This window comes from Myotis myotis, unplaced genomic scaffold, assembly GCF_014108235.1.
Source record: "Myotis myotis isolate mMyoMyo1 unplaced genomic scaffold, mMyoMyo1.p scaffold_m19_p_14, whole genome shotgun sequence".
Classification (NCBI taxonomy): Eukaryota; Metazoa; Chordata; class Mammalia; order Chiroptera; family Vespertilionidae; genus Myotis; species Myotis myotis.
This window is the reverse complement of record NW_023416318.1, coordinates 30,349,823-30,377,522: the sequence shown is the minus strand read 5'-3', so window position 1 is coordinate 30,377,522 and position 27,700 is coordinate 30,349,823. Positions and strand designations below refer to the sequence as shown.

The 27,700-nt window shown below is 55.8% G+C and overlaps 1 protein-coding gene across 5 annotated transcripts in view; it reads left to right on the top strand.

Annotated features, from left to right (window-relative positions):
• TTC7A (tetratricopeptide repeat domain 7A) overlaps window positions 1–27,700 on the top strand; it is a 106,574-nt gene that overhangs the window by 41,451 nt on the left and 37,423 nt on the right. For all 5 annotated transcript variants that reach the window (XM_036334654.1, XM_036334653.1, XM_036334657.1 and 2 more), the window contains 9 exons: window positions 439–596; window positions 1,170–1,233; window positions 10,718–10,855; window positions 11,263–11,346; window positions 14,594–14,698; window positions 22,690–22,807; window positions 23,974–24,031; window positions 25,109–25,181; window positions 27,115–27,275. In XM_036334654.1, the coding sequence (XP_036190547.1) occupies window positions 439–596; window positions 1,170–1,233; window positions 10,718–10,855; window positions 11,263–11,346; window positions 14,594–14,698; window positions 22,690–22,807; window positions 23,974–24,031; window positions 25,109–25,181; window positions 27,115–27,275 (959 nt within the window). The remainder of the gene's footprint in view (window positions 1–438; window positions 597–1,169; window positions 1,234–10,717; window positions 10,856–11,262; window positions 11,347–14,593; window positions 14,699–22,689; window positions 22,808–23,973; window positions 24,032–25,108; window positions 25,182–27,114; window positions 27,276–27,700) is intronic.

The window sequence follows — 27,700 nt, the reverse complement described above, 5'->3', positions numbered from 1 at the left end:
GCTTTTCAATGTCAAATGTATTTTTTTTTTTACTATAGGTCACACTTTTAAAAGCTTGAAAATTATTTTAAGGCACAGAGGGCTGACTGGATGGGCTAAGGCTGATGGGGTGATCATGCAGGCCTAGAGAGGGGCAGGCCAGTCTGCAAGGGCCTGTGGATACTCAGAGCTGTGCTGGGCCCCACAGAGTCAGGAGAAGGGAGAAATGCACCTCTTGTCTAGGAGGGAGAGAGGAAAAAAGATTAAGTAGGAGCCATCAAAGGCCAACAGAAAGGACGCTGGCTCACCACCTGTTGTGCCCAAGGGGCTCCTGGGAGCGGAATGGTGGGCCTCCAGGAGGGGCTGCACTTGGCAAGGCTGGGAGGTGGGTGGAGGGCACTCTGGCCACATCAGGGGAGAGTGACCTGGGCCTGGGCCTGATCCCGCCCTCTCTGCCAGGTGGCGGCCAAGCACCTGGCGGGGGTCCTGCTGCACTCCCTGAGTGAGGAGTGCTACTGGAGCCCCCTGTCCCAGCCTCTGCCCGAGTTCATGAATAAAGAGGAGAATTCCTTCATCTTGCAAGCCCTGCGCAAGCCTCACCTCTACGAAGGAGACAAGTAAGCTCTGCCCCTGCTGGACCACGCCAGGCTCCAGCCCCACTGGCCGCCCCTCTCTCTGCCCCATGCACTCCAGCTGCCACCCAGCTCACTGCCAGGCAGGCTCTTCAGTGTTAGCAAGAGCCACGTAACCTTGGTAAGGCAGGTCTCCAGTGGGGGTTGGCAGGAGACTCCTGTAGAGCATCCAAAGGCCACACAAATTTTTGGGGGAGCACCTGCCTTCCTAGTTGTCTTACTTAATATCGCATCTCTCTTGTTTGTGGCAGTAATTGAAGGTGGGGTCTGTGACCGCCCGGCAGACTCCTCGCCCAGCCTCCTCACACAGTGCCAGGCACTGGAAGGGCCATTTCCCCAGGAGCAGTCACAGTATTTCCAGGCTGGCGCCACCCAGCATTTCAGATCCGTAACTCTGGGGCGTGAGCCAGCACTGCAGGTGGCTCCAGTGCCTGTGAATTATGCAGGAGAGGGTCACCTTACAGGGCTGGGGCAGACTCTGGGCAGAAGGCCGGCAGGTGACGGGCCAGCGGCACTGTGAGGGCCCTGCTGGAGCCACGCGCCTTTTGTGTCTTTCAGCCTCTACTGCCCAAAGGACAACATCGAGGAAGCCCTCCTGTTGCTCCTCATCAGCGAGTCCATGGTAAGCTCCAGGCCTTCCCCTGCCCCACCAGGTCCTGGCCTCCCAGGGTCATCCCTGAAGCAGGATTCTTAGATCTACCCCCATCCCACCCCACCTCCACTGGGGTGAGGTGCACAAGGTTTGGGTCGGGTGCATAAGGCTGCACTTGGGGTCCTGGGTCCTGCCCCCAAATGTGGCGGGCCTGAGCTAACAAGTCCCCACCCACCTCTTCTGGGATTACGAGAGATGGATATCAGCACGTCAGCTGTCTGCATCCTGCAGCTCTGTGCTGGGTAAGGGAATGGGAGGAGCCTGCAGATGGCCTGGGTTCAAGTTCCAGCTCTGCCACTCGTTAGCTGAGGGCCCTGGGCAAACCGCCTAACCTCTCTGAGCCTCAGTTTCCTCACCTTTAAAATAAAAGCAACTCCCAGAAGTTAGTACAACGTGCCTGTAAAAGGAATTTACTTGGTCACAAAACTATTTCTCCAGTGTCATCTACCTTGTGCCAGGCCACCTGCTAGATGCCAGAGTTGCACCAGCAAACAAAACGGAGAAAAGTCCCTGCTCTTGTGGAACTGACGTTCTAGTGAGGGATGGGCAATGCATTAACTACTAAAATAACCCGGGTACCAGTGTCTGTGTGCGTAGGAAAATAAGGCAATGGGGGGATACGGTGTGCGGGACAGAGCACACGTGAGGTGCTTTTCAGATTTTTTTATGAGCCCCATCCCTGCCCTAGGCAGGGAGACAGCACACACACATGCAAACATACACATGCATGCATGCGCGTGCGCACACACACACATGCCAGGGTTTGGAGGCTCAGCAAAGGGGAGAGGTGTAGTTGGGTGGTCCAGGAGGTGGCGAGATGATGGCTGCCCTGGTCCAAGGGAGGTGGGGGAGAGTGAGCAGGAGCAGCAGAAGCCAGGTGTGGAGATGCTGTCAACACGGCGTGGCCTGGGGGAGCCCTGTGACTGAGGAGCCCCTCAGAGCCTGTGAGCTGGGGACCCCAGGTTGGGAACTAGATTTTTTAAAATGATGCATCTGAGAGCAGGATGTGGAAGTGAAGTTTAAAAAACTAAGACCTAATGGGCTGGATCCCTGAATAGCCAGATACGGATGTTCCTTTGGGGACCTGGGACCGTGCGATGCCAGGGCTGGTTTAGAGAACTTTGGTCAGTGGGTGACCTCCGGCTCAGCAGGTCTTCTGGCAAATAGACAGAAGGAGGGACGCTGGACTAGGGGGCAAGAGGTTGTGTTCTTCCTCAGCCGGCTCCGTTGGGATTTGAGAGCTCTGTGAAGGGGCATGGATATTTGAATCTGAGTGCAAACTGGCCAGGGTGTGGTCCTGAAAGGTTTGCAGGGTGTGGGCTTGTGAGGGGGGATGTGGCTGCTACAGGGAGGGGACATCTAGCTGGTGAGTCTGATGCGAAGCTAGAAGTACCAAGTGCCAGATCTGATTTTCATTGGAGAATAGTATACTTTTCACAGAAAAGAAGGACCCTCACTCAGACCACAGACTGAACCCCAGTTTCTAATTATAAAACCTCAGACATAGACCAGCACCCCCTCTCTGTCCCCTACACACACCTCAGTTATCTCACCACTTTCTCCCTCAGGCAAATTGCACTGAGATCACCTCTCTCAGGAAACATGGGTTGTTATCGTCACCTTCCTGTGCTGAGGGTTACAGTGTGGTCCGCAGGTGGAAGGTCAAAGGTGAAAGTGAACATTTCTTAGGTCCTTTCTCTGCCAGGTTCCAAGAGGTAGGCATTGTATTGAGCTACTAACGATTTCACATGGTTCAGTGTAATACTGATACGGTCCCATCTTACAGATGCGATAAGTAAGGTCCAGAACAAGTATGTGTCTTGGTCAAGGTCACACTAATAATCCTCGCAACCGAGATTTGAATCACTTCTGTTTCCCTAAGTAGCTTCTAAAGCACAGGCGGGGATCAAGGCTGGGCTTTGTCTCCCCAAGAATTTTCTGTGGGTGCCCAGGACCAGAGTTCGGAAGCCTTCCCATTGAAGGGAGGAATAACTTTGGGACCTCAAGCTGCCCTAAAATAAGATGAAGAACACCTTTTGCTAAAAGGTGGCCCACCTTTGGAGCCAGGGAGAATTTTCCTGAATGTGTGGTTTCCCTCCAACCAGCTCTTTCCCCTTTTTGAGAGGCTGTGTGGCTGGCTGGCTGGCTTGATCAGGAGACTCAGGGGGTCCAGGCCTGCAGACCAGGCGGTGTCCTGGGAATTCCCTGTAGCATGCAGAGCGGAGGAAGTGCTCGGACTCCGCCGAGTGCACTGCAGCGGGAGGAGGCACCTCCGGGGCTGGCTGGCTGGCTGGCTGGCTGGTTTCCTCTTGCTCACACCAAGCCTGTCACACATTCAGAAACTTCAGCATTTGGGGGGAGAGCTCTGGCAATGGACTTTGCTTTGGTGTCTCATCTACAGAGCGCTTTCCACCTGGAATCTGGAGCTGGTTGCTGTGGCTCAGAGCTGTTTCTCAGTGACCAGACGGCCTCTGGCTTCTCTCTTGCCTCCCTGCAGGCAACATTCTCCAGCAGGTGTGGGCATCGCTGTGCGAGCCTCCCCGGCTCCTGCTGGGGCCCTCCATTGGACTGAGGTTCAGTGTGGCCACCATGTCCCTGCAGGGTTTTCCTCATCTCCCTTTGGCGCTGGCTGTGTTTGCCTGCAGATGACAGGGACAAACCTCTAGAACAGCAGCTGCCTGTTGTGGCTGCTACTTGGGTTCTCCTAATGCCTGCAGGATTCATTATACTGCAGTGAACGCTTTCTCAGCGCAGCCAGCCCAGGAGGTGTCCTCCCAGCTCTCCACCTCCAGGATCGCGAGGCCAGGGCGTCTACATGTCTCCCGAGCACTGCAGCCCCTGCTCTGTGGCTTGGAGTTCAGAGGAGCAGCCTGCCTGGGATCGGGTGTGGGGCTGGTGCCTTGGGCATGGTTTTTGTTATGGTCTGACTGAGTGTGATCAGAAAGAATGGGTAAGCTCTTGTCTTCCGAGAAGCAAATAGAAATCTTAAATGCTTCCACAGAATCGCAAGGGATATGGAGCTATAACTGGTTGAAGAGTTGTGTTTTGGATCCAGTTTTGAGTCTTTGGGGCCAAAAGAGCATTTTAAAATCCGCCCACCCACGCAGCTGTCTCCCATCCACCTGATCTTGTTTGAGCAGCGTGCGGGCTGTGCTCAGCACCAAGATGCCGTGGCGAACAGTGCAATCGGAGCCCCGGTCCCACGTGTACTCCCACCAGTGGAGTGTGTGTCCATAGACATGAGGGAAATCCCGGTCCCCAAATCAGAAGGAATTACCCCATCTGCTGAACCCCAAACGCATAGTCTAGGTTTTGAAAGAATCATGTCTCAAAACCAGCCTGATTTTTCTCAAACAGTCGTGGGACCAGGAGGCACGGCAATCTTGGCTGTGTCTAACATACTGATCTAGGGCATAAAAATATGTGGGACAGCAAAGTGAATCCTGGGCCCCTGTTCCTTCAGCTGCTGGAAAAGTCGCTGCAGGTGGCAGGCTCTTGGGAAGTGAGAGGGCGGAAAAGGCCCGGTGGTGAGTGATGGAGCGGGGGAGGGGGTGGTGTGTGGCCTTTACAAACCAAATGTTTGCCAGACCCAATGTCAGACGTCCACGATTTGAACCCTGAATTTGTCATTCATAACCTATGTGGCCTGCGTAGGGTTCTTACCTTCCTGATTCTCAGTTTTCTGTAAAATGGGGCTAAGAAAGCCTCTCTTGCAGGGCTTTGAGCTGATTAAGTAAGAAAATGAGCACAAAGGTGCCTGGTACATTGTGGGTGTTCAACACGTGTCTGTTTTGTCCTGATAAATACGTGGTTCTGACTCAGTCATTTTAGAAAACATTTAGATTCATATCCGGTTGGGAGAAAAAAATTGGTTTGAGGACACCATTTGGTTAAAAAAAAAAGGGGTGTGGGGGCTTCCTGGGCTGGATTCCATGTGGGACTCAGACAAGCACAGATTGTTCCAGCTCTTGGCACCTGGTTTGCTCTCACATGAGGCTCTGCTCTGCTGCGGGCTGCGACGGTAAAGGGTATGATCACACTGCCAGCTCAGAACACTCAGTTCAGGAGAGGGAGAGCCTCGCCCTCGCTGGAGGGAGAGCAGGGATTTCTGCGGCAGGCTGATGCAGCAGGAGCGGGGGCTGGTGCGGGCCTGGCCCTGTCGGTCGGTAGATGGGACACATCGCAGAGCCTGTTCTTTCTTGGCTCTGGACGTGCAGCTCGAGAGCTGGTGGTAATTAGTGGGGGACAGCAGCCCAAGTAGAACATGACAGCATCCTCCAAGGGGGGCAGGCGCTAGGCACAGATGTTGCCAGGAGACTCGTTTCCAGGGCATTTGCTGTGGGGTGTCAGCAGACGACCCTGAGGCTGGGTCCTTGGCCAATGGCGAGGCTGTGTCTGAGGACAGGGCTGAGCAGGACCCTGGCCACATTGCCCAAGGAGCTTGTTCTCTTCAGAGAGGCAGCGTCCAGGCCTGATTAGGTTTTGCTTTGGTTCTTCCACAAGAAGAGACATGCCAGGCCTTCTGATGGCCAGGACTAGCCTACTGGACACTTCCTCAGAGGCATCTGGGGGCAGGAAGGAGTCTGGGAGTGAAACCAAAATGTCTAGGTTCTAATCTGAGTCCCAACCACCGATCTGTATGCGTTGGGTGCCTGCCTGGACTCCCTGGGCCTCAGTCTTCACCTCTGTAAAATAGGACAGTAGTATGTGAGAGATCATTGTGAGAATTATGAGATACCACTTACAAAGCGTCCACAGGTTAGTTCCCTTCCCTTCTCTTACGCTGTTTGTGTCCAGGGCTAGAGAGGAGAGACAGCTGGACAGAAGTGAAGACTATTACTGTTTGAGGCCCTGTGGCTCACAGAGTCAGAAGGGGCTGGGCAGAGGAGCACAGGACTGGCCACCAGGGGCTCAGCCTTAACTCTCAGGACCTTCTGGGGCTCAGTTTCCCCACCTGTGAAGGGGCCCTACTTACTGGTTTCATCCTGGGCTCACTGTGAGACCAGATGGTGATGGGCATGAAAACTCAGCTCCTGGAAGGGTAGTGCACGGCACACACATCAGGGGGGACGGGGTTGTTTGAACAGGAGTCGCCTGCCATGGGTTTCCCTGGGGCCGGCCCACGTGGGAAATGGACAGTCCCTCGTGGACCTTCCCCTGAGACCCGTGTTGGCTTCATGGGTATTTGTCCAGAGACCAGATGTGGGCACGGTGGCTGTGAGGAGCTGTGGGGTGACGGGGGGTGGGGCGGAGCACGTCCTGTGGCTTTGTCTCTTCTGATCTGCTAGAAGGCCTGGGACGAATGTCCTCGTGTCCGGGAAGACTAGGAGTAGGGACAGCCCTGTGAACCCTGCCCCGGATTAAATGTGTGGGGTCAACAGGAGCTGGGAACCCCCAGAGGCGGGAGGCCTGGGGGTGGGCCCTGGGGGTGATGCAAGGAGACACCACGGGAGCAGATTCTGCCATTATTCCATTACCAGAAAGGACCATGATGATGAGAAGAAAGTTTAGGGTCCATATGTTGCTTTAAGGCTCACAGGCCCTTCCACATCTGTCACTACATTTGACCTGGAGGATTTCCTAGCGAGGCCATGTACATGGTGGAAGGAAGAGAGTGTGACGGGGACTAGACTGAGGCAGGCTGCGGATGGTGCTGGGAGCATGTGTGGCTTTAAGGGTGTGAGCCCAGCCGGGGAGGGAGCAGGACCCCCGGTGCGCTGGGCAGGGACTTAGCCCCCGGCATGCCTTCTCCTCTGAGGTTTGCTCTGGCCCCTGAGCTGCACGTGAATTTCTACTCTGTTGCTCCCTGCCTGGGCTTCTGCTTCCTTCTTTCTGCCCTATTTCCCCCACCCACCCTGTTGCCATGGTTACGTACATAGGCCAGGCCCAGTGGGCACCAGAGCATTTCACCGGAGCATTTCACCGCAGCCCTGCCCTGAAGCCATAGCAACGGCTGGGCAAACTTCTGCTTTTGGCTTGCCTTTGGGGAACCACGCTTCCCTCTTGGCACAGGCTCCAAGTCCTGAGGACCCCTGAGAAAATGCCTTCCCTGCTGTCTGCCTGTTGGGGAGCCACCCACCACCACCACCCTATCCCTCGGCCCAGGGATGCTGCTGCAACCCTCTCTCCTGTTCCTGTTCTTATGACCTAATTCCTTCCCAGTGCTGGAAATCCACCCCCTCCCGCCGGGTCCACCTTAGGAGACACTGTTCTCTTAAAGGTCAAGGTCGAGGGCGGACAGGAGGAAGTTCCCACACCAGGCCCAGAAATCTCTCAGATGTCACTCCTACACGTGCTTTGTGTGAGCCTGTACTGGGGCTGGGAGTCTGGAGACACATCCCTGCCTCAAGAACTGGTGAACCAGCTGGACGGGTGTGAGGGTTGCAGTGTGCCCAGTGCTCGGGGAGGGTGAGGGTCCGGCCTCGCCTGGCGAGATACGTGCAGATACCAGCTTTGAGTGTGAGGAGCTTGCAGGCACCCAAGTTGACAGCGGGAACAGTGACGGGCCATGGTGAGGCTAGAGAGCTGCCGGGGCGTTCTGTGGGGGCCCAGGGAGGACTGGAGAGCTGGGGTCTGGGTCTGGGGCACAGGCAGGGCCTCTGATGGCGGCCACAGCAAGGAGGCTAGACTATCCTGGGGCGGTCAGCAGGGGTGGGAGTTGGGTTCTGGCAGGGGCTACCCTTCAAGGACAGACCAACCAGAGCGGAGGCTTTTGACAGTTTGCTGCTCACCTGCCCCTGAATGAGACTGGTCAGCATGGGCGGGTCCCCAGATCTTAGATGTGTCTATTCAGGCTTCTCCCATCACGTTCCGCGCCCCCCGCCCAGCCCCATGGAATAGCCACCCTGCAGGCTGCCTGCTCTGCTCCGTCTCCATCAGGTCCTCTGTCTCCCACCCGAGTTCTCAGATTCCACTCGGTACGTGCCTGTGCACTGTGCTGAGGGGTGGGGACTGTGTCTCCCGCCCTCTCATTCCCTAACACCCCCACCCCAACGCGGCCTGGTGGGAGCTGCCTCTCTGGGCCCCATCCCGGGCAGCCTGAGCTGCGGAGTCGCTGGGGGTGAAGGCTGGAGGTGGGGGAGTGGGGAGGAGCGTGGCCAGGCTCAGAGCAAGTTCTGGAGTTTGTGTTCCTACTCAGCTCAGTGAAATAGCTCCTGCCAAGCATCTCCTTAAAATTTCATCTCTCTTCCTGTTGGTGCCTGTGTGGGTGGATTTCACCAGGAAGGAGGGGGTTTCTCTGGCACTCTCCCTCTCCACGCCTCTCCCTGAACCCTTTCGAGTGCCTGGCCCTTCTTGTTTACCAAGCTGGCACAGCGCTCAGCCTTTCCGGGGACCTCCTGGCCTCCCGTGCCCTCTCCTAGGGCTGGTCCATGTCCATGGGGGCAGTGGGCAGCCCTCGCACATTGTGGACCCCTGGCCACTGGCCTGCCCTGCTGCTTGAAATGCCCCTGTGGGCGAGTCCCTTCCTTGGGTCTGACAGTCACTATGGCTTCCAGAAGCCTCTGTGGGGACACACTTTGGGTGTGCACAGCAGGACATCCAGCCCACAGTTGAGCCGCCCTCGGGCTTCTGCCTCTGCAGCACTTGGGGTCCTCTGCCCTGACCTGGAGGAGGGGTGGTGGTCCTGGCCGGGGGGAGGATGTGAGGACCGGCTGTGATGGAGCTGACCCGTGGGATCTGGCTTTTCAGGGCCAGCAGTTCCCTTTTACTTTGTCAGGAAGGTCTGAGGTCCCGTGTTGGGAAGTAGAGGGGGGTGAGTCCCAACACGTGGAGGAGGTTCTGACCCTTGTATGCAGGGAGGGGAAGCTGGGAAAAGGCCCCTTGGCAGAGGGGAGAAGATGCAGGAGAGGGCAGGATGCTGGGAGCATCTGGCCAGAACTCAGCTTTGCTTCAGCCCTCAGGGTGTGTGCTGGGAGATGCAGGGGCACCAGAGGATCCCCAGCCTGGTCCCGCCCCTGCTGCTGCTCAGCTCAGAAACCCCTGCCACTTCTGTTCAGCTGTTCTGAGTGCTGTCTCCAGGGTTTGAGTATAAGGGCACTGGAGCCGCATGCCACAGCCCACAGAGCAAGGGGGTCTGGGATTCCTGGTGGTAAGATTTCAGGCTTGGTGAGAGTGTTCCCCCTTCAGCCTGCACCCTGCCCTCCCGAGCAGCCACCAGGCAGCTCTGAGCTATGAACTCCTGAGGGCTGGATGGCAGCGCAGAGGCCTCAAGGTTGGGGGAGAGGTTTTGGGGAGGAACAGAGAGTTCCGTGGTTGGAGGGGGTCAAGGACAGACCTGTGGGTGATGGGAAGGAAGTATGGGGGTCCTTATCGGAGGGACTTGGGAGACCTACAGGGTCAGAGAAGGGGCAGCTGAGGGCCCACAGCCTGAGGCTCCGTGAGTCACGCAGCAGACCACCCCCCTGATGGGGACCATTCCACGGATTCTCTGAAGCTGTTTCTATGAGTGAACAGTTACAAGCACACAGAGCTCTTCTGCAAAACAACTGGTCTAACTCCTCAAAAATGCCAGCGTCCGAAAGAGGAAGGCTGAGCAGCTTGTCCAGGTGAAAGGGCTAAGGAGACCTAGCACCCAGTGCAGGGCATGGCCCTGGACTGGATCCGGGAGTGACCAAAGTAAACGACTATGAATGATGTACCCCAGCTCTGTGCTCAGCAGGGTCTTGTCAGGGCTCAGGGAGACTTCAGAACAGAGATGAGGATGGACAGTAAAATCAGGATATGAACTGTTATTAGATGATAGTGATATCAGTGCTGCATTCCCTGAATTTGGCATTTCTGTCGTGGTTATAAAAAGAATGTCTTCTTGTGTTTTAGGGGTAAAGGGTCATATTCTCATAACATACTAGCTTTATTGTTATTATGTAGGATAGAGAAACACTGCAGATGTGGTAAATGTTAACAGTTGGGTTTACTGTTATGGTATTATTCTTGCAACTTTCCTGTTGGTTTGAGATTTTTCTTTTCTTTTTTAAAAATATTTTTTTATTTATTTCAGAGAGGAAGGGAGACGGAGGGAGGGAGGGAGGGAGGGAAACATCAATGATGAGAGAGAATCATTGATCAGCTGCTTCCTGCACATCTGCCACTGGGGTCGAGCCCACAACCCGGGCATGTGCCCTGACTGGGAATCGAACCATGACCTCCTGGTTCATAGGGTGACGCTCAACCACTGAGCCGCACCAGCCGGTGGTTTGAGATTTTTCAGAATAAAACCTTGACTACCCGGAACTTGAGCCTTCAGAACTGCTCCCTCACACCAGCCTGGGCTGGGAGTGGAGTTTTCTCTCTTTAGAGAGGGCCTATGTGGGGGTGAGGAAGGATCTGGCTGTTTCTGGGAGTGTGGCCACCTGCCTGGCTTGGGTCCCTGGGCCTGGGGGACAGGGGCTCTATTGGGACAGGCATCTGCATATTTTCTGTTCTCACTCTTTCCCAAAACCATGTCCCCCAACAGGCTACTCGGGATGTGGTGCTGAGCCGGGCGCCAGAGCAGGAGGAGGACCGGGCGGTGAGCCTGAGGAATGCGGCGGCCATCTACGACCTCCTGAGCATCACGCTGGGCAGGAGGGGCCAGTACGTCATGCTCTCGGAGGTACGGCCAGCTCCTCCCTCCCAGGAGAAAATGTGATGGAGCCACCGGGGGTCCTCCTCCATGGTCCCTTCCCTGTAAAAGGCTGAGAACAGTGCCGTGCGCAATGTTAATAACTGTCAGCTGTGGTTATTCTTGTTGGGTGTCTGTCTACATTTCAAAAGCACTTTCACAAATCTCATTTCATTTGCTTTTCACCATCACCCTGTGAGACCATTCACCTGCCATGGAGGTGGGCACTGAGGGCCAGGGGTTCCGCATGGACGGGAAGCCCCTGAGGTTTTCTGACCGGAACCAAGCAGGCCTCCTGCAGTCTCTTGGGCCAGGGGCTTGGGCAGTGATGACCCTGGAGGGCGGGATGGGCTTGGTGTGTCCTGGCAGAGAAGTGCTGACCGGCGTCCTCTCCCCAGTGCCTGGAGCGAGCCATGAAGTTTGCATGTGGAGAATTTCACCTTTGGTACCAAGTGGCCCTCTCCATGGTGGCGTGTGGAAAGGTAAGGCCCCGGCCTGGGGCTGCGCATCACCCTCAGGGGGCTCTGCTCTCCTCTGGTCCCTCCCAGAGGTGGGGATGGCATGCAGGACCCAGAAATGTTTGTCAGGCGGCTGATTTTCATCTCCAGGAGGGTGAGGTCATGGGAGGGCCACACACAGACCCCTGTGCACGTGAATCCCGTGTGCACGTGTGAGTCTATGGCTGTGCTTTTCTCTGAGGGTGTGTGTGCGCGCAGGGAGCATCGTGGCACTTCCACAGTGAGCTGACGGGCAGACTGCACGAGTCAGGCGTGGGGAGTGGGTCCCAGCAAGGGGAACTGTGTTCCGTTTGGGCTGTGGCTGACTTCCTGCCCCCGAGCGTGGAGTCCGGGAGGCACCTGCTCGTGAACCTGGAGCTGACCGGATCCCGGGAGGACGGGCTGCATTTGCTCTCTGCCCTCCAAGCCCTGCTCCAGCACCCCTCGCTCTTCCTCTGATGAGAATCACACTTACATAAGCCCCTATTTTAAGTAGCGGCATGATACGAAAAGCTTCCCGGGGCTGGGTACTGGGGCTGTTGGAACTGAGGCTGCTTCGAAGGCAGGAAGTAAGGTGGCATGAGCTCGCAGATCATTCCAAGAGCTGTAAACACCCAGGGCCCTTTCGTGGGGCTGAGGGAATTCCTCGCCCCCTCTGCCCCTGCCCGCCCATCTGTGCCACCTGCCATTTCTAGCCCTGCTCCGTCTCCGAGGAGGGCCCTCCTAGGCTGCCAGCGCCTCCGTCATGAATGCAGGGTGTACAGGCTGGGTCCTGGCAGGGAGAGGAAGGGAGAGCAGGTGCTGTAGCCTAGCCGGTGGGAAGTCCAGCCAAGAATCAAGTGGGAGCTTCTCTGCCCCTGCCCTGCTGGGCATTTGTCTTCCCAAGCCTCTCCCCGCCCCCCAACCCCCATCACATTGGCCACCCCACAGAGCACCCTGAACATGACCTGATGTACCCCAGCTCTGTGCTCAGCAGGGTCTTGTCAGGGCTCAGGGAGAGTTCAGAACAGAGATGAGGAGGGAGGAGTGGGGGCTGGGGCTTCCATGGAGCCTGGGCAGACAGTGCACGGGGCATGTGAGAGCTTCCTGCCTCCAGGGAACAGAGAAAATGCCTCCAGTTCTGTAATAGTGAGCGTGGCCCAGGAGATCCAGGGCCATACGGGTTCTCGCCTTCTGTGAGTCATGGACCCCTGTGAGATGCTGAGGAAAGCTGGGACCCCTCCTCAGGAAAAAGCACCGCCCACAAAGTTAGCTTTAATTTCTGGTTGCTCCCGGAGGCCCCAGTCTCGGAGAAGGTGCCGTGTTAGCCTGGAAGGTAGGGGCCTTCCACCTCCTCACTGAGAAGACCAGGCTCAGAGGGGCCCTGATGCAGCCTGGCTCATTCCAGGGTCCCGGGAGCTGGTGCCCGGCCCGCTCCTTCACAGGAGCCAGGCGCACAGGAGAATGTGCTTATGGTGGGTGCGAGGTGATTGGTGAGTTCCTCACACGAGGCCCCTCCAGCCGGGTTACACCCACCCGTGCGGCAGACGATTGTTCTGAACTCTCCACCTCCTCAGGAGCCCTGCCCAGAGATCAGTGGGCCTGGTTGGCCAGACCTCACCTTTTCTAAGACCCTGAGGTGGAAATCCAGGTTCTGTACCTGTGATTGTGCCAGAAAGGTCTTCCAGGAGGTGAGGCGGGCAGATAGAAAGGTACCGGCACTGCAGCCTGCAAGAAGAAAGTGAGTTCCATGGCATGATGTAGGTCGCTCTATCTTTTGGTCTCCTCAGCAGTCACGTTGGCTGCGTTGCTAGGTAACCAGTGTGACCAAAAAAAATGCCGGCTGCTCTGACTGCGGAGTCCTCAGATGGCTCCTTAAATAGCAGCGTTTTGTGGTCTGTGTGGGGGAGAATGTGAATGTGGAGGTCAGGGTTAGAGAACCCTGTGTTTCAAGGATGCACAGGTCAGCAACCAGGGAAGGAAGCCAAGGAAAGGCCTTGAAGCTCGCTAGGGTGTGTGGCCAGAGGGGCGGTGGTGCGGGTGCTGGGAATAGCTCACAGGGGTCTCAGGAGAGGTGGAGGGCCAGGCAGCTCTGTCAAGCCCTTCAAAGCCTCTCTTGCTCCAGCCCACACAGGGCACCCTGTGCATCCTCAGCCTAACAAAGGCTGCCATCTGCTAGCACCCTCTTGTAGGTGGTCCTCTTGATTCCTGAGAGAGCAGTGGGGGACAGTGGTGTTTTTCTTCTCTCTCCAGCCTTCCTGATAGCCAAGAGCCATGGCCTTCCCACAGTACAGGGCAGAGCAGGCGGTTGGCTGAGACACCTGGAATTGGCCTAATAAGCCTGAGCCCAGAGCCCGGGAAGTCACATCTGGGCCGAGAAAAGCTCAGACTTTCTCTAAAGGGTCAGCGAATAGACAGTTTTGACTTTGCAGGCCAAATAGTTTCTGTGGGAACTACTCAATTCTGCCTTCGCATCGTGAAGGCAGCCACAAGACAATACATACATGAATGGATGTGGCTGAGTTCCAATAAAACTTTATTTACAAAAGCAAGCTGAGGGCCACATTTGGCCCTCATACTTATAGCAATGCTTGGTCCATAGTGAGATCTAGATAAGTGTTGCTGGTGTTCTTCTCATTACTGTGATTAGTTATATCCCTGCCTCGCCCAGGATGCTCCCCCCTTGGGCCTCCGTCCACCCGTGGCCATCCTCAGCAGGTCCAGTCTAACTGAGTCCCTAGAGCCTTGGGGCATCCCCAGATTCCTGTCTGGAGGTTCTCCCTGGCTCTACCACCTTGGCTTCTCTCCTGCTAGTCTGCCAGTCTTTAGACTCCCACCCCACTCCCTACCACCAGCCCTGCCTCCAAGTCCCATGTGGTTTGGGCCTGATCTCATCATCTGCTAACCCAAGAGTTAGAAGTTTGAGACAGCCCCTTTCTACCTCTAAAATTTGTGTGGTTCACATCTGAATTCTTTTTAAAGAGCCTCCATCTGTTGTCACCTTAGCTGTTGTCATATCACTTCTGGGTAAGGATCACAGCTTCCATTCTCCAGGTGTGGAAACTGAGGCCTAGGAGGGACTTGCCTGCCCACACTGCCTGGGCTCCTACTGGGCCCACTTCCTGGCTCTTGAGAGGAAAGGGATGCAGAGACAGGGCTGGCAATTTGGGAACTGCCCCCATTGTGCACAAGGTGCCCAGTCTGTTGCCACCTAGGGCTGCGCGTGATGGCGATGCCTGCTCTCTCTCTGCAGTCGGCCTACGCTGTGTCGCTGCTACGGGAGTGTGTGAAGCTGCGGCCCTCGGACCCCACCGTGCCCCTGATGGCCGCCAAAGTCTGCATCGGGTCCCTGCACTGGGTAAGTGAGCTGTGGGGGCGGGGTGGGCAGGGGCCAGGGCCTGGCCGCCTCCTGCGGGAGAATGATGGGGGGACATGCCCATCTTGCTGTGTATATGACGTTGATATAATGAAAACATATGGAGAGAGCTGGGTGGGTCAGGGAGGCTTCCTGCAGGAGGAGGTCTGGGACGAGGCTTGGAGGTCTGGGAGGGGTCCACACAGGCCAGCGGCAGGCCCTTCCGTCACAGCTTGCTCGCCCTCGCCCCATGATTAGCAGGAAAACCAATTCTTCCCAGAGAGACCGCTGGCATCCTGCACCCTAGAGGTAGAGCAGCCTTGGGATGTGGGTGGGATGTGGGTGCTGGCAGAAAGGAGGCACCCAGGCTGAGCAATGCAACAGCGGGTGGTGGTATGAGCTGGAAAACAAAGAGGGTGGGCTCGCCAACCCTTAGCTCACAGTCCTGTGTATTCCCAGGCTCTGAGAGGGGCCCCAGCTCCATCACTAGTATGAAGCCCAAAATATCCACCTCGCTGAGGTGGGGCGGGGGAGGGCATCTGTGCTCCCAAAGGCTGCCAGCTCTGAGGTGGCTGTGGGTCCACCCAGCCAACGGCCGCCCTTGCCAGGAAGTCCTAAATTTAGGTCTTCCCGCCGTGGAGGAACTGTTTCCCTCAGCAGCATAATTACAGTAATTATGTGCATTCAGATTACATGGTAATAAAATTAGGATCAAATCAGTCCAAATTGAAATCAGATGAGTTAGGAGCAAAGGAATCAATGACAACATAAATAGAAAAGCCCAAAAGGCAACTTAAACATGCAGACTTGTCACCAGAATCAGGGAGGAGGGGAGTTGTTTAACCTCAGCTGAGAGCATATTTGGGTTAGGGGGCTGGTTTGAGCCTGGGTTTAAATCGGGTACAGGCTGGAGTGGGTCCCGTTGGAGGGCTGCGGGGTGGGGGGTCTCCTGGTGGCCTTCCCTGATCGAAACCTCACCTCTGTGGCTCCCTAAAGCCTCACTTATACCTGCCGTGGACACGGAGCACATCTCATTGTGGTCATTAGTTTTTGATCGGCTGCTTCCTGCCTGCCCCCTACTGGAGATTGAGCCTGCAACACGGGCGTGTGCCCTTGACCAGAATCGAACCTGGGACCCTTCAGTCCCAGGCCGACGCTCTGTCCACTGAACCAAACCAGCTAGGGCTCATCAGTGTTTCTTGAGGGAGGGAACTATCTCTCTTCCTTCCTGAAACCCCAGCCCAGAGCTGATGCCTGGTGCTTATTGGATGAATCCTACTTGCTGATGAGCACAGTACACGTGGCACCCAGTTCTGCCTTACATGGTACTTCTCTTCCCGATTAGACAGGGAGCTTCTTCACCTGCTGTGACTTGCACCCTGAGCCCCCTTCCCCACACAGAACCCTGCACATACGAGGTGTTCACTACTGCCTTACAGAATGATGCCTGCCCCAGCTGGCCAGGAGGGACAGGTGTGGGAGGTCTGCATCTGGTTCAGTGGTGCTCCCTGCCTCCCTGGGTTGTGCTGGGCCAAGAACAGAAACAGGCTGTTGGTAGCCAAGAGCAGCCCATTCTCAAGGAGGCCAGGAGAGGGGCAGCAGCACTCCCTGTTATCAAGGCTGTGAGCAGGAAGAATGGGTCTGACGGGGCACACAGCGGGCTGCTAGTACTTGGGACACAGCATGGATCCCGAAAGGTTTCTGACATCACCTTGTCCGCTTTCTTCGTGGCCATTCTGGCTCACATCAGCCCCCAGCAGGCCCAGCCATGGTCCAGCCAAGCGCTGTTAGCAGGGGACAGAAATCTCCAGGTGGACAGTTTGGCCCAGGTTGCAGAAAGGGAGGCTGAAACTGGGACATTTGAAAAACGAGTTGTGCTGGATGAAACCGGACTGGGTGGCCATGTGCCCAGAGGCGGAGCACCTGCTGTCCCCACGTCCTGTCCTTATGCCTGGAGCCAGTGTGGGATGTCCCAGGCTGGGTCTGGGTCTCAGGGCGGGTAGGGAGGGGACCAGGCAGAGGGATGGTCACGTGCTGGTTGATATGGGGTTTGCGGGGCGGGGGGCGGGGGGGGGGGGGTGGAAGCAGTTGGGGCAGCTATGGAATCAGGTGGGAGGCTTAGCCTGGCGCTCCCCTAGGTGACAGCTGTGTGTGGCAATCTCCTGCTCTGGCACAGCCAGCATCTCACCAGGGTCCCCAGTCAGTGATTTGGGACAGGAGAAAAGGGAGATGTAAATATTTTTTTTTAATATATTTTATTGATTTTTTACAGAGAGGAAGGGAGAGAGATAGTTAGAAACATTGATGAGAGAGAAACATCGATCAGCTGCCTCCTGCACATCTCCCACTGGGGATATGCCGCAACCAAGGTACATGCCCCTGACCGGAATCGAACCCGGGACCTTCCAGTCCGCAGGCCGACACTCTATCCACTGAGCCAAACCGGTTTTGGCTGTAAATATTTTTTAATATCTCTTCAAACGCAATTATTTAAAAGTCATGCAATTTAAAAAGTTGACTTTTCTAGGAGGATGGGAGATGGGGTATGTATGTGTGCTGTGTGCCACACACAGAAAGAGAAGGGGAGGATGTTACGAAACAGAATAGCAGGCCATGCCCTCAGGGTCTGGGGCACTGTCTCGGGCCACTTCCCCTGAGGAGACTGTGGGGCGGTAGAAAGAGTGCAGGCTTTGGAGGCAGAGAGGGTAGGGTTCAAATTCCTGCCTGCCCACTGGGTGCTGTGTGACTTCAGGGGAGTAACGTGCCCTCGCTGTGCCTCATCCGTAGCCTGGAGCTGAGCAGTGTCTCCACTCGGCACATTGCAGGTCCCTGGTAAATGGCAGCTATCCCTGTGCCAGCCTCTTCGACACAGAGGCTCTCAGAGGGATGTGCTTTTGTGGTTTTGCCTTCACTTTTCAGATTCAGGGGTGGGAAGATGGATTCAGTGTGGATGAGGCGGCTCTCCTGCCATTCGCTGTGGGAATTAGGGAGAGTGCCTGCCCCTCTGGGGAAGACGCATTTTCAGTCTTTTTAGTAGAGCAGATAACAGCAGCTCCTGGGCCTGTGGGACGGGCCTCGGGGCTCGGCTCGGGAGAAACCCCGGTGCTGGGTGCTGTTCAACAAGCTCTGCAGGCTCAGGAGTGACCCCTCTCTAGTTCCCAGGAAGGGAGGAGGCGGTGAAGATTCCAGGGGACAACCTCTTAGGCAGCCCTGGAGTCCGAAGGCAGCCTGAGCGTGAGCAGGGTGTGCAGCTAATGCCGGCCTTGTGTGGGGACCAAATTAGGACAGCTGGAGAGAGGCAGGAACTTGTCCGGTCACTTTTCTTACTTGTGGAAGGCAAAAGCCAAGGTTCAGCCCATATCCTTGAGGGCATCCTTTCCCCAAGGGTCAGAGAGGAGGAAAAGGAAGCGCCATGGAGGGCAGCACTGGAGCAGGCAGCTCAGGGAGAGCCGGCTGTAGATCAGGAGACCTGGGTCGGAAACTCACTTCTGCTGCTTACTAACCCTGGGTGGTCCCCTAAGTCCCTGTGCCTCAGAACCTTCGACTGTGAAACACCATCCCATCAGGTGGCCGCAGTACGGGTCAGGTGAGCGCTAATTCACTCGAATTATGGAGGGCGAGGGTGCAAGGATCACACCTGGGTTTTGTGCAGTGACATGGCTGCCGTAGGTAAAGGATGTATTGAAAGCAGTGTATTGTTGGGAAGGGAACAGTTGAAAAGAACTTTGAAAACCCCTCAGCCTAGAAGTACGTTGATGAGCAAGGAGAGCCCAGTGCTGTAACCTGAGTGAATCGTGCAGAAGCAGGAGCCACCACTAAAGAGCTACCGCTGTTACTTTTCAGGCCACGGGAGGAAGCATCGGGAGATTGGAAAGGACCAATGAGGTCCCGGGTGGGGAGAAAATGGCTAGATGGGCAGCGGCTGGGGAGCTCAATCAACTATTTGTCTTTTCACAACCCAGGTTGACACCCATTAGTGGGTTGTGAAATAGAACTCTTTAAAAAGTAGTTGAAATAGACTGTTAGAGAATGGGATAGAAAATATCCGAGTGTATTGCCCTCGGTTGGGGCGAGTGTTGTGACAAAGGGTAGATTAATGGTTACATGTCTGTGCGTCCTGGACCGTGGGCCGGCGTCAGTGGCCTCCCAAGGCTGTGGAGACCCAGCTTGTCCTGTGTAGAGTCACTCCTTTTCTGTGACCGAGTGAGGGTCAGGCCAGAGACAGAGGGCGGGCAGTCATGTCCCCTCTCTGGATTCAGGAGGGTCTTCGATGCCACTTCCTAATTGGTCACTGAGGTCACGTAGCTATAGGGGAGGATCTGCTCAGATGGCACTGGCTACATCTATCAGGCTGAGATTTACAACATTTCTGGAAGGTTGAACTAATTGTAAATATAAAATTACAACTAATAATGCAGTCTGCATTCATGCAAGCTCTGCTCTGAGCATTCCCCATGACTCCATCTCATCCAGTCCTCTCAGGAACTCGATGGAGCAGACAGTTCTTACCCCTCTTTCGCAGAAGAAGGAACTGAGGCACAGCAGAGTGAAGTGATGTGCCCAAGGTCGCCGTTAGTAAGTAGCCAAACCGGGATGTGAGCCCAGCAAGTGCGGCCCCAGGGTTTGTGTTCTTAGCTACTAGGCTGCCCTGCTTTCTGTGTGAAGAGCTCTTCATGGGTCTGAAGCTGACTCAGAACTTAGGTTGGGTTATAGGACTTGAGGACAAAGATGGAAAGGGCACATTTCAAGGGGTTTAGGAATCCCACTCTTGTCTTAGAATTGGGCATTATATATATTTTTTCTTTAAATATATATTTATTTTTAATATATATTTTTATATTTAAAATACATATGTATTTGGAGGTTGTTTATCATATTGCATATGGTCATACTTAATAGACTGATAATATTTCTTTTCCTTCATAATCACTGCATTGGCTCCGCGTGTAAAGGCTGCTTTGTTTCTGGTAACAGAACTCAAAATAGTGTTGGCTGTGTAGGAAAATGGCACATTGAAGCCTTGTGAGTTTGATTTGAGATACATGCTGACACCGTGCTTAGAGATCATGTTAAACTATGTGAATAAGACTGGCAAATACTGGCCGAAACCGGTTTGGCTCAGTGGATAGAGCGTCGGCCTGCGGACTGAAAGGTCCCAGGTTCGATTCCGGTCAAGGGCATGTACCTGGGTTGCGGGCACATCCCCGGTGGGGGATGTGCAGGAGGCGGCTGGTCGATGTTTCTCTCTCATCGATGTTTCTGACTCTATATCTCTCTCCCTTCCTCTCTGTATAAAATCAATAAAATATATTTAAAAAAAAAAAAAAGACTGGCAAATACTGGTGAAGGAAGGCCACTGGCCTGGGGGTCAGAGTGGACCACAGGTGGACAAGCTAAGGATTGTGTTTTTAAAGCGAAAGGCTGGTGAGCTCTATTCATCCAGAATATGTGTTTGAACTGGAGAGTAATTTTCCCTGTTTGCCAGACATCGCTGAGCCTTGTTCCCAGCACCCTTTCTACGTGGGTTGCAGGCGGTAGAAGCTGGCGTTGGCCGAGTGGAAGGACATGGGCATGGGAAGTGTTTACACATAGAGTGCAGTAGGTTTCTGGATTCTTTTTATAACTTGTACTTGGTGGTTTATAAAAATAAGCCTGTTCCTTTTGCATGAGGCATAACGAGGCCTAAAGACAGTGTGTGAGATGAGCCGATCAGCAGTGGGGATATTAGGAAGGAGGAAAGGTGCTCTTTGCTCCCTAACCCTTCCCATGATGCCTGCTGCCTCCCCTCGCCCTGCCATGAGACCCCAGCCGCACGATTGCTTCTCTCTTGAAGATGCCATAGTCCCAAGCAAGGCCCACACAGTGTAACCTTAATTAAGAGCCACCTTGTTCTGTGGGGTCTTGCCCTGCTTTGTGTGGCTCACAGAATCCCATGCCAGTTCACCAGGCATCCTTCCCCCTTGTCATTGGGCATCCCCAGTCGGGCCCAGCACAGAGTGTGGTTTGTAGGGAGGAGCAGTTACAGTGGGGGTTGCAGCTTTGCATTTTGCAGATGAGGACCTTTGGGGCCAAGAAACTAAATGACTTTCTCAAAGCCCCATGGCTGTCAGGTGCCGAGCCAGGGTCAGAGCTGGGGTCGGGGGCTTGTCCACCAGTGCTCTTCTTACAACCTGGTTCTGACTCCAGCAGACAGAGCTCAGCATCTCCAGCTGTAGGCACACCTGCCAGTTGGGGCTGGGCAGCCGGCAGCCGTGGGGTTTCCTGAGCTGCTGCCTCCCCCTGAGCCCCAACTCCTAGGGTCTGATGGTGTCAGAGGCCCAGCTCCCTGACTCCCTTGTTTTTTGTATGTTTAATTTATTTTTATTGATGTCAGAGAGGAAGGGAGAGGGAGAGAGATAGAATCATTGATTGGCTGCCTCCTGCACACACCACACCGGGGTTTGAGCCCACAACCCAGGCATGTGCCATGACCGGGAATCAACCGTGACCTCCTGATTCATAGGTCGATGCTTAACCACTGAGCCACACTGGCCAGGCTCCCTTGTTTACCAGCCTACCATCCTGGATGGAGGTGGCCCATTGCCCAAGCCAACAGCTTGAGCTCTACCGCGAGGGCACTGGAGGGCTACCCTGGTCAGCATTTGTCAGGGGTGGTGGTTGGGCCACAGAGGGATTCAGCCCTCCTCAGTCATTTCTATCTGGGCTCTCAGCTCACCCTCTCAGGTTCCCTTGTACGTGGGGCTTATTTTTCCCTCTCTGACTGGATTCTCTGCTCCATCAGCCTTTTCCCTGCACGTGGTTTGCCACCGCTGTGCCCAAATGGTGGACTCAGCTCAACTCGCTTCTCCACGCTGATGGCCTCCGTCTCAGCATCTCAGCTCCATATTCCAGGGAGAGAGTCCATATGGCCAGTGCTCAGGCCACCAGATGCAGAGTTGCCCCTCTCCCAAGGGAGCGGGGTTGGGCCTGGCAGGGACAGGAGCGGGGCGGGCCACACTGGCTTGGGTGCCAGAAGCCAACTTAGGTTTGCCTCTTCTCCCTGGTTGGCTGACCTCATGGGCCTCTCCTGGGGGAAGACACCCCACACAGGGGACCTTGGGGTGGCAGTGGGCTTTGGCTATGATCTGTTAAGCCCCTTTACTATGGGTAGAACCCATCTTTGTTCCTGGTGACACGCACTTGGGTGCACTGCCATACCAGGCTTGTGTGCAGATGGCATTCCTGGGCCTGAAAGGAGGAAGGGGCATTTCTTGGAGGCCTGTGGGCTGGGAGTGGACATGGCCGAGGCCCCTGGCTGCCCCCTCCCCCCCTAACTGGCCTGAACATGTGGGTTGCCCAGAGGCTCTGGAGGCCTGCCTTGTGCATGCCCCTCTCTCTGTGTCACATGTTGTATATGATGGTACATGCACACGTGACCTGTGCCAATTGGTCCCTTTCCAACTGGAACAGGACAAAAACCACCCCAGGCCTTTGTCCCCTGAAAGCTTTGAGTTCTCTGTGTCGGGGAGCGAGCTCACAGGCACAGCAGAAGCGGCAGCCTGACCACTCTGTGGGGTGGGCAGTGGCCCCCAGGCCCAGCCCAGACCCCTGTCTGTTCCCCCTGCCCTGGCTTCCTTCTGCTGAGCAGGGACAGACACAGGTACCTACGGAGGCCAGATGAGGAAAGGGCCTAGCTCAGACTGGCCTGGGCCTGGGTCCATGCTCTCAGCAGAGCAAGTGATGGGAGACACAGGGCCCTGGGATGAGGGACGCTTTCTCTGAGCGAGGTAATGCCCTTGAGCACAGGCCCCTGGGTGGGTGGAGAGGTCCAGGGAGTCACTGGTAGAGGTAATAGCTTTGATCCACTCTGGCTGTGTGGCCTTGGACAAGCCACCTGGCCTCTGCCCACACACAAGGAATGACAGTTCTGAGTGATCGGGGCTAGTGACTGTGAGTGGCTTGCATGCCAAGGCCAGCAAAGCCCTCCCAGTGACCTTTGCCTCTCCTCTTTGCAGCTGGAGGAGGCGGAGTGCTTTGCCATGATGGTGATTGACCGTGGGGAGGAAGCTGGGGAGTTCCTCTCCAAGGCCTACCTGGCACTGGGTCTCACCTACAGCCTGCAGGCCACTGACGGTGAGTGCCGGGGTCTCGGAGCCTCTTCTTGGGGTGACTCAGGCCTCCTAATGGCCTCTTGTTTCAGCAGTGTCTACCTCCCAATACACCCCCTTTGATTCCTCTGGGATAGATGTGTGTACACACACACACACCCCTCAGTCCCATTTCCACTCCTTTGTCCACACTTCACACCTCTCAGAGATGTCGTCTTCATCAACCAGTTTTCCCACCCTTCAAGACCCAGCCCCAGCTCCTGGCAGAACTCATGCCAACCTCTGCCTCTGGGACCCTTTGTGGTACTGGCAGCTGTAGTGGCCCGCCAGCCCTGATCCCATAGTCTAGTTCATTCTGGTTCACCTTTAACCTCAGCACTGCTGTAATCTTCTGGAGTCTTTTGAATCCCTCTCCGTGCATAGTGTAGAGCTGGGTATACAGCAAGCATTTAATAAATACTTGCACTTGGAGGAGGGGTTTCACTTCTGCTACTCAGAGCCTAGCATTCGCTCTCCAACCCTGACAGCTCAGCGTGTGTCCCCATGGATCAGGCAGCCACCTACTTCTGTATCCATGCGGCTTGAGAGAAAGGGAGCGATGGACGCCCCAGACTAAACCTGGGATGGGACTCGGCCCCTGAGAGTATACTAGAGGTTATGGGGTGGGGAGGGAGGGAGGGGAATTAGTGCTCTGTGGGTGTAGACTTTCTGTTAGGCATAATGAACAAGTTCTGGAGATGGATGGTGGTGGTGGTTACACACATTGTGAATGTACTTAATGCCACTGAGCTGTACACTTAAAATTTGTTAAAATAGCTAAGAAAGAAGCAGCAGCCTCATGGATAAGGAAGCCCAAGGAGGCATGTGGCCAGGATGGAAGTGGGAACCTCTTTCTCCAAGCTCAGGCCTTTGAGAGGGTCAGGTTGACACAGGTGACAAAGAAGGCAGTGGAGTGGAAGGGCCTGGTGTGCCAAGAACCATGCCAGGGGGCTGGGGTCAGGTGGACACCCCACACCCTCCCCCAGTAACCAGGGCAATGGGTGGCATCAATGGAGGCTGTTGGAGTGCCAGCATTTGCCAGACAGGGCCCGATGCGGCCTCTCCCTGCAGAGCATGTGTGCCCTGGGGTGGGGCAGGGCTGGTCGCACCCTCAGCACCCCCTCATGGCTTTCTCCATCCTGTCTTCTGCAGCGACTCTGAAGTGCAGGCAGGATGAGTTGCACCGGAAAGCACTGCAGACGCTGGAGAGGTAAGGGGGCCCGAATTGCACAGGAGCACAGGTACCAGTGTGCATATTTGATCTCAATGACCCTCTGGTGTAGATGGAGCAAAGGTTTCTGTCCCCATTTTATTGACCAGGAAACCAAGGCTCTGAGAGCTCACGCATGAAGCAGAGACAGGCCTTTGGGGTTGGGTGGGCGGTGGGGCCTTTCAACACTGGTGGACACCCCCCGCCCTACCACCGGGCTGAGCCTCAGCCCTCCTGAGCTCAGGTTTCTAAAATGGGAATAATAACCCATTATTGTTGTGATGACTACCTGAGATAAAGCAGGAAAAGCACCTTGCACAGTGCCTTACCTGTGCAAAAAAGTGCCTTACCATAGCCAAAAATTCAATGGCTATGAGGACTCCCCGTCCATAGTCCTCCCAGAGATTTCCTGGCAGCCAGGGGGTCAGGAATGTGCGGGTGGGGAGGTGGAGAGGGGAGGCAGAGAAGACCTTCCCCCAGCAGCAGCCTTCCCTCCCTCAGACCCATCCTTGCTGAGCTCCTGTCTCCACACAGCCTTGGCCCCTGACCTCCCCCCTACTCCTTCCTCAGAGCCCTGTGTGTCTGATCCCCGACCCCCCCTAGCACTGATGTGGAAGCTCCTGGGTACAGACTCCTTGTGCCAGCTTCCCTGGAAAATGCAGCACACTTACCTCCCCCTGGGCAAGTTGTTCCCAAGCCCAGGGAGATCGGAGAGTCCCATCCTGGGCGCCAGGATAGGGAGACATTTTCTTCCTTTCTCTGCCGCCTCTTCATTCCTGAGGCTTCTTGCCCAGAGAGGCCGTTCCCAGCGCCTCCACCCTCAGGAAGGTGTTTCCTTCTGTCCTACGGTGGAGAGGGCAGGCTCCAGGCTCTGTATAGGACCACCGCAGGGCCCCAGCCAGGTCAGCAGCTGCCCCTACCGGTGGCTTTCTGCCCAAGCCATCACCTGCCGGCTGGGCACCTTTCCAAGCAGACCCCCTGGTGTAGACGGGGCACACGTGGCATGCTGGATGCCTGTGTCAGACACTGGTTGCTCGACCCTTGGTGACTGACTTGGTGCTCCCTTTCCGCATACAGAGCCCAGCAGCTGGCGCCTGGCGACCCACAGGTCATCCTCTATGTCTCCCTGCAGCTGGCCCTCGTCCGACAGGTGGGTTCCTAACCCCCAGGTCTCTGGGGGCTGCTGACCTTTTCCTGGCACCATTGCTTTTACCAGCTGTGTGACCCTTTGCAAGTGACTTGACCTCTCTGAGCCTCTATTTCCTTACCTGTTGCGGGAGCACCTTCAAACTCCACCTCAGAGGGACCTAGTAAGGATCAAGTCAGAGAATGTGGTACAGCCCCTGACCCAAGTGGGTCGACAGGTGCATTGGGAATATGTAGCACACAGAAAGAGAAGGGTCCTCGCCATAAGAGTCAGGGTGCAGCGGGGGGGAAAGCCAGGCCAAGGCAGGGTTGAGGGAAAGCAAACAGCAACGTGACAAACCCAGGGAAACAGTTCAGTGAGCCAACTGGAGATGAGACCAGAAGCCAGGAGTTGACACAAACAGTAAGACCAGCCTCCAGGCCAGTGGGCACGGCTCCACGTACCCCTGGACGAGGCCCTTGACACCTCCCTGCCACTCTCTCCTGGAGCACGGACAGCGAGATGCCTGGGACCACTTTATCTTCAGTCTCTGTAGAAGAACCGGTGCTTTTCTTGCCATCAAACTTGGGATAGACCGTGGGTGATGTGTTTTTGGATATCTTTAATTTTCAGCCACCTCTGATGAATGGCAGCTATTGTCTCAGAGAGATGGCTGGGCCAGCCCAGTGGACCCTGGCACCCAGTGTTCTTGGGGACCCCAGATCTTGGTAGCATCAGTGGGTCAAGGACCCCTAAATGGACTCTAAGCTGGCCCCCTGGCCTGCCTGGGTCTCAGGCCCACTGGCCTGTTCTGCCCAGAGCACGTATTGCTACCCGAGCAGTGAAGGCTGTGGGTGTGGCTCCAGCCCAGGATGATGGGGTCCACTCTGGAGAATCACCAGGGTAGGAGCACCCTCAGGGAGGCACAGGCAAGCCAAGCTGGCAGCTACACTGGCCTTAGCTTCCTCCTTGCCTTTCCTCAACCTTTCCACAAAGGAAGGTCCTCATGGGAACTCTCGGGGTCCGGCACCGCCCACAGCCTGCACAGAGGCCAAGTGGAGACCAGGCAGGGGCCGGACACCCCGGGACCCAAGGCCCCCACTGGCCTGCACCATAGGTCCCTCAAGGAACATGGGAGGATCGGATAAGAAACCAGCCTTTCTAAAAAGACTTACAAGGCTCTTGGGAGGATGTGGACAAAGTCACAGTAGTTGATCTAAGTGCCAGGCCTGAGAGCATGGGACCACACGCCCCTCAGGACTAGAAGGAGGAATCCTACCAGACCCTTAGCTGCCTGGCTAGCTGCCTGGCTTTGAGGGCGTGAAGAAGGAAACACATTTTCACACGTGCATGGTCCTCTGCAGAGCATTTGTCCACGTCCCCTCAGCCACTGCAATGGCTCTGGCTGCTCTCATTTTGCAGCCTAAGAACTACAGCTCAGAGAGGTGAAGCCCCTTGTCCTAAGGCACCAGCTGGAACATGGCAGAGCTGGAATCCTGCCCCCACCTGACCCCATGCTCTTGCCACTGTGAGCCTCTGAGTAGGGGGGGCATTTATTTGTCGGCCCCTGTCACTGCATGGACTGGTCCAGAGAAGAGGGCCTGGCTACCTTCAGGTACAGACTCGTGGCCTGGTGGTTCTTACCGACCCCCACTCCAGCTTGGGAAATGCTTCCCAGTGTTTACAGATCCTTTGTGCTGCACCTCACACCTGCTCCTCTTACTTCCACGTGGGGACAGCAGAGGCTTCCTGGGCCTGACTTTGGGCCGCAGATCCCTCTTGCCATGTGACTGGGGGGTGGTGGGGGGTTTCTCATCAGAGCACCAGCCCTGCCCCTCAGTGCCCAGGGTCTCAATTGAGTCTCATGTCCCCTTGATGGATGGTGCCTGGCACCAAAGTCCTAGAGGGAGGTGTGGGCCTCGGGGAAGGTCACTGAACTGGCGGTTCTCTCTGGCAGATCTCCAGCGCTATGGAGCAGCTGCAGGAGGCCCTGAAATTGTGCAGGGATGATGCCAATGCCCTCCACCTGCTGGCTCTCCTCTTCTCCGCCCAGAAACACTACCAGCTCGCGCTGGACGTCATCAACATGGCCATCACGGAGTACCCCGAGAACTTCAAGTGAGTTCCCTGCGGGCACCACTGGCTGGGGGGGCGGGTGGCCACAGGTGCAAGACTGTGAAGAGATGGGGGCAGAGCTGTCCTGATGGAAATACGGAAAGGGGATTCAGGCCCCTCCTCAGTCCCCAGGCCCAGCATCTGGCATCCTACTGCTCGCCGTCCCTTCCTAACTTCTAGACCTAATGCTTTCTGCTGGCAGAATCACCTCCCCTGGGCTAATGTGGGGAGGCTACGGCCGCTTGTGAAAACCTGCTTGAAGCCCATGCTGTTTGAGGCACAGCAGGAGTGGGGTGTGTCCAGGATGTGGGGGTGCCCTCTGGCTCTCCCTCAACTCCTCCCAGCCAACCCAGGGAAGGGCTTCCCGCCTCCTGCCAGCTTCCCCCATCCTCCCTGGCTCTTGGCCTGGGTGAGGAAGCCAGCTTCTC